Below are 9,460 nucleotides of genomic sequence, written 5' to 3'. Positions count from 1 at the left end.
GGCCGTTGGACGCCGCCTCGACTCGCGCACTGAGACGCCGGGGCGGGCACTCAGTCCGGGAGCGCCGTCAGACCCGTCGGGTAACGGGGCGCTGTGCGGGCCCACGCCTCCGCGCTTTCCCGCCGCCCGGCGGTTTGCCGTCGGGACCTGCAGGGTGGGCTGTGGCTTCGTCCTCCGGCCCCAGGGGGCGGCGCGGCGCGGCGTCTCCAGTGGCCCTACTTTCCATCCCCGCCGCCAGGAGGCGGCGCCATTGCACGCCGGGCGGCCAGGCTGTTCCCGCCGTCGAGGCTCAGGGGTGTTCGAAGGCTCGGCTGCGCGGCTCCCGGGCTTCGCGGTTCCCAGCGGCGCTCCCAGGAACGTGAGTGTAGGTGGCGGACGACTGAGTCGCGCGCCAGTCTCCCGAGTTGGGCTGGCGGGGAGCGTAAGCACGAGGCAGCCTCACGGGTAGTCCTGCAAAGCCTGGTGTGAGGCGAAGTCCGAGGGTGGAGTTGGGTGGGACCTACCAGGCAAAGGCTCATGGGAGCACGACTAGGGCCCTGGTCAGGAAGGAGACCCCTGACTTTCTTTCCCTTTCCCCAGGCCTTCAACTATACAGTAGCAGCAGCACTTCCTGTGTCTGGGCACCTCCTTTGGCCTAGTGCGCTCTGCCTGGCATTGCTCCTGGCACCTCCTTTGGCCTAGTGCGCTCTGCCTGCGTTGCTCGTGGACCCTGTGGGACCATCTTCAACACAGTTCCTGGATGAGCCTAGGCCTCTTTTCACACGAGTCGTAGCCCCTGCCCACTTGCCCTGAGCAGGACCACCCTTAGTAGGGGGTGATGGAAAGGTCCCTGGAGGGTGGGGATGAGTCCCCAGACTCCCAGGGGCACGCCACCGACTGGAGGTTTGCTGTATGCAGTTTCAGGGATGCCTGGGAGGAGGAGGACTCTGCTTCCCAGATTAAGGACCCTAGTCCTCCACGACCACCTGCCCAGGGCGAAGGGCTTCGGGGCAGCCCCTTGTCCAGGGACCTACAATTACCTTCAGAACTACAGGCTATAGATGGGTCAGGGGATGGCCAGAAGAGCACATTAGGAGGCTCCTCGGTCCAGTCAGAGGAGCCATTCCCCTCTGGAGTGGAGAGCCTCTTGTGCCCCATGTCCTCCCACCTCAGCCTGGCACAGGGTGAAAGTGACAACCCAAGGGGAGGTTTGGTAGGGGACCCAGGTCCAGGAGTGGCATTGCCAGCAGTCTTAGGCCCTGGGGGGTTGGACAGCAGCCCTGTGGATCTTGGAGACCCTTTATCAGACACATCATCAAAACCGATGGTGACAGGTAAGGGAGGCTGAGCTAGGGAAGTCTGGGAAGGGAATGGGGATACCTAGAGGTGGGTATTAAAATTTGGGAAGGTCTCTGACCCTACTCAGGCTGAAGCCCTGATCTGTAGAGGGGTCTTTAAGTAGGTGGCTCCATGGAGACCCAAGCCATTTCTCTTCCAAGACTCTAGGAGATCCAGCCTTCCCAAGTCTGCCGACTGCCTCCTGGCCCAAAACCTCACCTGGGAACTGCTGGCCAGTGGCATGGCTGCCTTGCCAGGTAGCTAAGAGGGCCTAGAGGCAGTGGAGGTGGGGTGGCCTAATTGGATGAATGTTCAATGCCACCTCCCCGACAGGAACTCGTGATGTAGAAGGCCGAGCTGTGCTACTGCTGTGTGCCCACAGCCCAGCCTGGCTTCACCCCAAGTGCAGCAGCCATGAACTCATCTGCCTCCTACTCTACTTGCGAGGCATCCCCAGGTTTGGGGGAGATGGTTGGGGGACTGGGCTTGAGCTGGGAGATGTCAGGACCTGGGAATCAGATACTAAATTGAAACATATCCCTTTAGGCCTGAAGTCCAGGCCCTGGGACTTACCATACTAGTTGATGCCCGGATTTGTTCCCCAAGCTCTTCCCTCTTGTGGGGGCTATGCCAACTACAAGTGAGTACAGAATTGCATCTCCCCTCCATTCCTATTGTGTAGATCTGGGTACAGGGCTGAGCTCTGATTCCTTGCAGGAAGCAGCTCCAGGGTCAGTGCACCAGGTGCTGCTAATGGGAAAAATGCCTGAGGAGGTACCTTCAGGGCTTCAGGTACTGAGCCAGGTTGGCTGGGGGTTGGAGGTGGGGTCTTCTACACCAGCTTAGATCACAACACATTCTTCTCCTATAGCTGGAGCAGCTTCCCTCTCATCAGAGCCTGTTGACCCACATCCCTACTGCAGGGTTGCCTACTTCATTAGGAGGATGCCTGCCTTACTGCCACCAGACTTGGCTGGATTTCCGAATGGTCAGTGCTCTGGGTAGGTGGGTGGGTGGGGTTATTTAGGTAACCTGAACCTGTGGAGGAATCTGTCCTGGGTTGGCTACAGTAGGACAAAGCTGGCTGCAGTGGCCTGAAATTCAGGAAGCCTGGGATCAGCACTGCATTCTGGTTATTCTTGCTCCTGATCACAGCGACTAGAAGCCCTCCTGCAGAGCTGCCAGGCGGTTTGTGCCCTGCTCCAGGGGGCCATCAAGAATGTGAAGGCTGTACCTCAGCCTATGGAGTTTGGGGTAGGTGTCCCCTCGTGATACCTCCTTGAATGTTCTGACTCCCTCCTCTCCCATGTCACCACCACCTGTTGCCCTCAATCACAGGAAGTTGGTCAGGTGCTACAGCAGGCACAGGTCCTGATGCAGCAGGTGCTGGACTCACCACAGCTGGCATGGCTACAATGCCAGGGGAGCTTAGAACTAGCATGGCTGAAGCAGGAGGTCCGAGAGGTGACCCTGAGCCCAGACTACAGGTAAGTATGAGCCCAGCTTCCAGATCTTATCCCAGCACAGCCCACCATATCCATGTCAAAGACTCAGGATTAGTGGGATTAAGGTCTCAGTACAAGGTAGAACGGAGCAAGGGGACCAGTAAGGTGCATGGTCTTACTGTGTACTCTGTACTAGGCCAGCAGTAGACAAGGCTAATGAACTATATGGCCGTGTAGATGGACTGCTGCATCAGCTGACCCTGCAGAGCAACCAGCGAGTGCAGGCACTAGAGCTGCTCCAAACACTGGAGACCCAGGAGGGCAGGCTGCACCAGGTGGGAACTCTTTGACCAAAGTGGACCCCACCCCTGGTCTTAAGTGTGAACCCAATGCACACAGTCCCCAGCTCTATACAAAAGCAGCTCTTCTTGCCTCTTCCTGCTTGTGCTTATCCAGATTGAAGTATGGCTACAGCAGGTTGGCTGGCCAGCACTGGAGGAGTCAGGGGAGCCCTCACTGGACATGCTGCTTCAGGCTGTAGGCCCTTTCCGGGAGCTGGACCAGGTTGCCCAGGTATATTTAGTCACTTGTTCACTTCTGTGGGTATAGGTTACTTTGCCAGTGACTAGAATTGCAGAAGTAAATGGAAATAAGTCAATCCCTTGCTCTCCTGGTATGTACTGTCCATCAGAGTATGTCAGTTATAATCAAAAGTTTGCAGACAAATATGTATGTGCAAAACTGAGACTAAAATTCTACTTGAGTATGTAACAAAGATCTGACCTCTCAGGGTTGTTGGGCAAGCTTTCTTAGGGTGATTTTTGAGCTGAGAGCTGAAGGGTAAGTTGGGGTCAATCAGGCCAAAGAGGGTTAGGGATAGAGGAACTTCTAGGCTGGGAGAATATGATGTGCTTGAGGAGCCATAAGGCCAATGAGGTTGGAATGTGGAGCAGAAGAGGGAGAGCAGAATGAGATGAGGCTGGAAGATCAGTCATTGGCCAGATCCTGTCACAGTGATACGTTTAAGAAAGAAAGTATAATCAAAACTGTATTCTAGGAAGAAGATCTAAGTTTCTAGGTAGTGATTTGGAGGATGGAAATGGAAAATACAGTGAAGTGGCAATTCATGCTTTTGAGATGGCTATGAGTGAATGATAGTAAGGCCCTTAGGCATTGTGTCTGAAGCTCAAATGAGAGGTCTGCCTGGAGAGGGTCACTTGGTGGGTGTAGTGTGTGGTCACACCGGATTGTCTAGGGGACAGAGCGCACTATCTTCAGGAGCCTAGATGAGAGAAAGGGAGAAGGAGGAAGAACCACTGATAAGCACAAGGAGAGTCAGGAGAGAGGGAGGAATTGGAGTCCAGGAGAGAGAGGGCTGAATGCTGCTGAGAGCTGTATTTGGAAGGCTTGAGAGAGTGGGAAAGTGGATACTGGGGGTGGGTGGAGGAAAGGCCTTCTACCTCAAGAGATTTAAAGACATGTAAATGTCAGTGGAAATGATCTGGGTTCAGGACTGGACCATCAGATTTGGGCCAGCTGAGCCCATTCTTTTTGTCCAGGAGCAGGTCAGGAGAGGGGAGAAGTTTCTACAGCTACTGGCTGGCTGGGAGGCAGCTGAACTGGGTCCCCCTGGGGTGCGCTTTCTGACCCTGCGAGCCCAGCTGATAGAATTCTCTAGGGCTTTAGCCCAGCGGCGACAGAGGCTGGCAGATGCTGAGAGACTGTTTCAGTTCTTCAAGCAGGTGGGTGAGAAGTCCTGTCTCTGGCTTTATGCTCAGAGGGACCAAAAATAGCTGCTGCAGCTTCACCTCAGCCTAAGTGCTTTCTGTTCATCCTGTTTTCTTCCTTTGTCTTTAATCTGACCCTGAAATCCAACCACTTGGGACTTGGTGTGGGGCTAGCCTTCTGAAGGGTGGATCAGTAGAGGAACAGAAAACTTGCTGGGGTTCCCCTTTCATGCCCATCTGGTCTTGGTGTTGCAGGCCTCAACATGGGCTGAGGATGGGCAGCGAGTACTGGCAGAGCTGGAGCAGGAGCACCCAGGGGTTGTGCTACAGCGGCTACAGCTGCACTGGACCCAGCACCCTGACTTGCCTCCTGCGCACTTCCGAAAAATGTGGGCTCTGGCCACGGGGCTGGGTTCAGAGCGCATCCGCCAGGAATGCCGCTGGGCCTGGGCACAGTGTCAGGATACCTGGTTGGCCCTAGACCAGAAGCTAGAGGCTGCACTGAAGCCACCACTGACAGGCAGCACAGCTAGCCTACGTGTCAGCCAGGTTCCTGCAGTACCTGCTACTCCTCCCTTGAGGAAGGCCTACAGCTTTGATCAGAATCTGGGGCAGAGTCTCAAAGAGTCTGCCCACCACTTCCATCATGCTGCCATTTTCACTGCCTGCCACAAACCAGAGGCTGGAGGAGGTACCCGTCCCAGGTCATACTCTACTTTGCCTCTACCAGGCAAAGACCTCAAGAGCCCCAATAGGTACAGGCAGTGGGCAGGAGAGGGAGGGCAGTGGAGGGTAGATCCTTGGAGAACTCAAGGGTTCCTATTCATTCTTCCTGGTAGGCCACAGTTGGTGTTGGCAGAGATGGTGGCCACTGAGCGAGAGTATGTCCGGGCCCTTGACTACACCATGGAGAACTATTTCCCTGAGCTGGATCGCCCCGATGTGCCACAAGGTCTCCGTGGCCAGCGAGCTCACCTTTTTGGTAACCTGGAGAAGCTGCGGGACTTCCATTGCCATTTCTTCTTGCGTGAGCTGGAGGCTTGCACCCGGCACCCACCCCGAGTGGCCTATGCCTTCCTACGCCACGTAAGCCCCACAGGCCATATGGCCCCAGCCGATTCTGTCACACTCCAAAGAGCTGTTAGGCTCTTTTCTAGGAACAGCTGTGAGTGAGACCCATAAGTTCTCTGCATATCAGGGTGTTTTTAGTTCAGGAGGAGAACCTTACAAATGAAAAAGGTAATTCCAGATCATAGCTGGGATTGGGAGGAAAATAAACAGGACAAATGCATGTTACTATTGGGACAGGGTTCTCACTTTAGAGAGAGCAGTGAGATGTACCTTTTGAGCTGCAGATATTTGAGCTGAGGCCAGACAGGGAGAGAGTTCCACCCCAGGAAAGAGCAAGTGCAAGGGCTGTGGCAGGAAAGAGGTCTGGTCAGAATGAGCATAACTAAATGTAGTTAGCAAGAGAATGAGTTCAAGGTGAGGTGAGACCAGAGAGATTCTTAGAGCTATGGGAGGGGCAGAGCTGAACATAGAGATTCAGTCTGAGGAAATGGGGTTTCCTCCCCACAGGGCCTGAAAAGCCCCTTCTGCATGGAACCTATTCCTACCAGATCACCCCTCATTCAAAGCAGGCTGTAGGGGAAGGCCCAGTGAGGGGTGTTGGCATTTTAGTTCTCTTGAATTGAGAAAATGATTTCTCTGGGGTGGGGGCAGCCTTTGGGAGCTGGGCTTTTTATAACTGTGCTGAGTGGCATGTCCTTATAGAGGGTGCAGTTTGGGATGTATGCACTCTACAGCAAGAATAAACCTCGCTCTGATGCCCTGATGACCAGCTATGGTCACGCTTTCTTCAAGGTAGGAGACCCTGAAACTGGGAGGAGTAGGATAGAGGGTGGTGTACCTTGAAACCACTCAGTGGTCTCCCACCCACCTTGCAGGACAAGCAGCAAGCACTGGGAGATCATCTGGACTTGGCCTCCTACCTGCTAAAGCCCATCCAGCGCATGAGCAAGTATGCACTGCTATTGCAGGAGTTGGCACGTGCCTGTGGGGGACCTGCACAAGAGCTGAATGCCCTGCAGGAGGCCCAGAGCCTTGTACACTTCCAGCTACGACATGGCAATGACCTGCTAGCCATGGATGCCATCCAGGGCTGTGATGTGAGTCATCTTGGGCTATAATGTTCAGGTGCCCTGGGTATGGAAGGAGAGGTATGCCCTGGGTACCCACCAGGCCCTGATTTTGCAGGTTAACCTCAAGGAGCAGGGGCAGCTAGTGCGACAAGATGAATTCACAGTGCGCACTGGGCGTCACAAGTCCCTTCGTCGTGTTTTCCTCTTTGAGGAATTGCTACTCTTCAGCAAACCTCGCCGTGGGCCTGCGGGTGTTGACACATTTACCTATAAGCGTTCCTTCAAGGTGGGCCCACCTGCCCCTGACCCCTGCCCCTTCCCCTTCCCCTGGCTTATGCCTCACCAAGCTCCCCACGCCTTGCTACACAGATGGCAGACCTTGGCCTCACTGAGTCCTGTGGGGATAGCAAACTGCGCTTTGAGATCTGGTTCCGTCGTCGCAAGGCCAGGGACACCTTTGTGCTACAGGCCTCTAGCTTGGCCACCAAGCAGGCCTGGACAGCTGACATCTCCTGCCTGCTCTGGAGGCAGGCTGTCCATAACAAGGGTGGGTCTCTGCCCCTTAGTTCATTCCATGCTCCCCTCCCCAGAGTATGGGTACCCCAGGAGCCCAGGGAGGATCAAGGGACCTAGAAATTTGGGAAGGGGAGGTAGCCCATCAGCAGCAACCAGTGTAAGGGAAACAACTTCAAAGTCACTGTCTGTGACTTTGGACACAGTATTAACCTTTGAGTGTCAAGGTTCTCTATTACGGGAATTATGATACCTGCCCCATTGGGAGGAAAGAATTTGGTACCAGAAAGACTCAGTGTACAGGATGGTTAATCCGTGGGATATGGGTGAAGAGGAAAAACTTATCAGATAGAGCCCAGTGGGGCCTCACTTGTGATTACTCTACTCAGAGATTCGTTTGGCTGAGATGGTGTCCATGGGTGTGGGGAACAAGGCCTTCCGGGACATTGCACCCAGTGAGGAAGCTATCAACGACCGCAATATCAACTGTGTCCTAAAGTGCCGAGGTAGCACGCAGACTTTGGGGGTAGGGCTGATAAAAGCTGTGCAGAGAGCATTGTGGACTACTGTCAGCCCTGACTTCTGACCTGTCCCAACCTGATCCTCTCTTATGCAGAAGTTCGCTCTCGGGCTTCTATTGCTGTGGCCCCATTTGACTATGACAGCCCCTACCTGGGGTCCTCAAGCTCCCTTCCTGGAGACCCTGCCTCTTGCTCTGTTCTGGAGTCCCTCAACTTGCACCTGTACAGAGACCCGGCTCTTCTGGGTGTCCGCTGGCCCCTGTATCCTCCCAACTTCCCAGAGGAAGCAGCATTGGAAGCTGAGGCAGAACTGGGCAGCCAGCCCTCTTTGAGTATGTCTGGGGTTAGCCAGAGGCAGGCTATGGTCTGGGCCTCTCCTGCTGACAACTCACCCAGTCTCCTTCCCTAGCTCCTGAGGACTCTGAAGTCTCATCCCAGTGCCCATCAGCCAGTGGCTCCAGTGGCTCTGACAGCAGCTGTGTGTCAGGGCAGGTCTTGGGGAGGGTCCTTGAGGACTTGTCCTATGTGAGTGGCATCTTGCCTTATTCTATCAGCCTCCCCAACCCAGCTTTTACTTCCTGGGGGTGGGTGGGCCATAACGATTCCCAAGGGACCCCTGGACCCAGAACCAGGGAAGCAGGCATTCATGCCTAGCCTGTCTCCACAGGTCTGACCTCAGTGGTGATAAGTGGATCTAGAAGCCAGTATCTCCAAGAAACATACTTCTCTGGATCTTCTGGTGCCTGTTCCACCTCACTGTTTTCTGTGGCCACTGACTACCCTGGAGCCTCTGGCTGCACAGCCTGGGAAAGAACCTTGATCCCAGGTTTCTGGCTCCATGTGTCCTTCTCCTGTCCCTACTCCCAACTTTAAGTTCAGAATAGGCTAGGGCAAGCATTTACATGCTCTAGGGGGTACCATTTGGCTTTGGGCAGTGACTGGGCTGCACCCAGCCCTTGGGAGAAACATAGTGAAGCTGCTCACTGGCTTTAATGATGAGCTCCCCAAACACAGGAGCCAGCCTACCCCTAGTGGGCCTACCCTTGCCTGCCCTGGCTCCCCAGGCCCATCCTCTGCTTTTGGGCCAGTTTGGTTATTTTGATGTGATTCCTTTTGAATAGCTTTCAATTAGAGTTTGTTATTATCTCACAGGTCCCCTTAGTCCTTTGTCACTGAAGTCCTTTGTGTCTCAGAGAAGGAGTCTAGACCTTTGACTTGTGATCTACTGTTTTATTTGTTTAATTACAAAAGAATAGACTAACTTGGATGGGCACATGCATGGGATGGAGGCTGCAGGGCAGCGTCTCTGGGCACCCTAGCCCTCTTGTAAGTACTTGCTCAAAACAGAGTAAGAGACAGATGTAGACAGGCCTCTCTGGATGAGCAGGTCCACGCAGCGGCCATATTTTCTGGCAAAAGGCAGTGTGAGCTGCAAGAAAAGGTCTGTCTTACCCCTGATTGTCCAAGTGGGTGGATGGAGATAGGGACAGGGTAAGCCTCACCGTTGGGGTTTTGGGGAACTACAAGGCAAATGAGAAAAATTGAGGTCAGAAGTGTTTCCTATCCTTTATTTATTTTTATGTGGTTCTGAGGATGAAACCCAGCACCTCGCATGTAGAAATCATTTTAAGGAATCATTCCTTTGCCCAACATTTATGGTAATGTTTTGGCTACAAGGTAAAGTTGGAAAGGCCTAACTTCTGTGTGCACAAGCTTGGGTTTATGGGACATGCTTTCCCAAGTGTGGCTGGGGTTGTTGGGAGAAAAAACTATAAAAATCAATGTTCTGACTACTC

At 54.0% G+C, this 9,460-nt stretch overlaps 2 protein-coding genes across 2 annotated transcripts in view; one reads left to right on the top strand and one right to left on the bottom strand.

Annotated features, from left to right (window-relative positions):
* The first annotated feature begins 23 nt into the window (after positions 1 to 23).
* Positions 24 to 9,457, top strand: Plekhg4 (pleckstrin homology and RhoGEF domain containing G4). Its single transcript, XM_048792606.1, has 22 exons — positions 24 to 358; positions 580 to 1,313; positions 1,479 to 1,574; positions 1,651 to 1,774; positions 1,864 to 1,957; positions 2,035 to 2,109; positions 2,189 to 2,305; positions 2,473 to 2,571; positions 2,656 to 2,804; positions 2,959 to 3,097; positions 3,219 to 3,335; positions 4,322 to 4,504; positions 4,745 to 5,244; positions 5,329 to 5,575; positions 6,263 to 6,352; positions 6,436 to 6,657; positions 6,746 to 6,916; positions 7,000 to 7,177; positions 7,533 to 7,649; positions 7,760 to 7,996; positions 8,074 to 8,189; positions 8,332 to 9,457. The coding sequence occupies exons 2-22, from the start codon at positions 818 to 820 to the stop codon at positions 8,335 to 8,337; spliced, it is 3,573 nt and encodes a 1,190-aa protein (XP_048648563.1). The 5' UTR covers positions 24 to 358; positions 580 to 817; the 3' UTR covers positions 8,338 to 9,457.
* Kctd19 (potassium channel tetramerization domain containing 19) overlaps positions 8,936 to 9,460 on the bottom strand; it is a 30,175-nt gene continuing 29,650 nt past the window's right edge. Inside the window, exon 16 of the mRNA XM_015496338.2 lies at positions 8,936 to 9,093. Coding sequence (XP_015351824.2) covers positions 8,980 to 9,093 — 114 coding nt within the window. The 3' untranslated portion in view covers positions 8,936 to 8,979. The remainder of the gene's footprint in view (positions 9,094 to 9,460) is intronic.

The sequence above is a fragment of the Marmota marmota genome, unplaced genomic scaffold, assembly GCF_001458135.2.
Source record: "Marmota marmota marmota unplaced genomic scaffold, marMar, whole genome shotgun sequence".
In the NCBI taxonomy this organism is placed as follows: Eukaryota; Metazoa; Chordata; class Mammalia; order Rodentia; family Sciuridae; genus Marmota; species Marmota marmota.
Note: the sequence above shows the minus strand (reverse complement) of the source record. Positions and strands in the feature narration are given on the sequence as shown.

Coding starts and splice junctions, on each gene's coding strand:
- Plekhg4 (XM_048792606.1), top strand. CDS start 818: ATGGAAAGGTCCCTGGAGGGTGGGGATGAGTCCCCAGACTCCCAGGGG. Junction 5,245..5,328: donor GACCTCAAGAGCCCCAATAG/GTACAGGCAGTG, acceptor TCTTCCTGGTAG/GCCACAGTTGGTGTTGGCAG. Junction 7,650..7,759: donor CTGTGTCCTAAAGTGCCGAG/GTAGCACGCAGA, acceptor TCTCTTATGCAG/AAGTTCGCTCTCGGGCTTCT.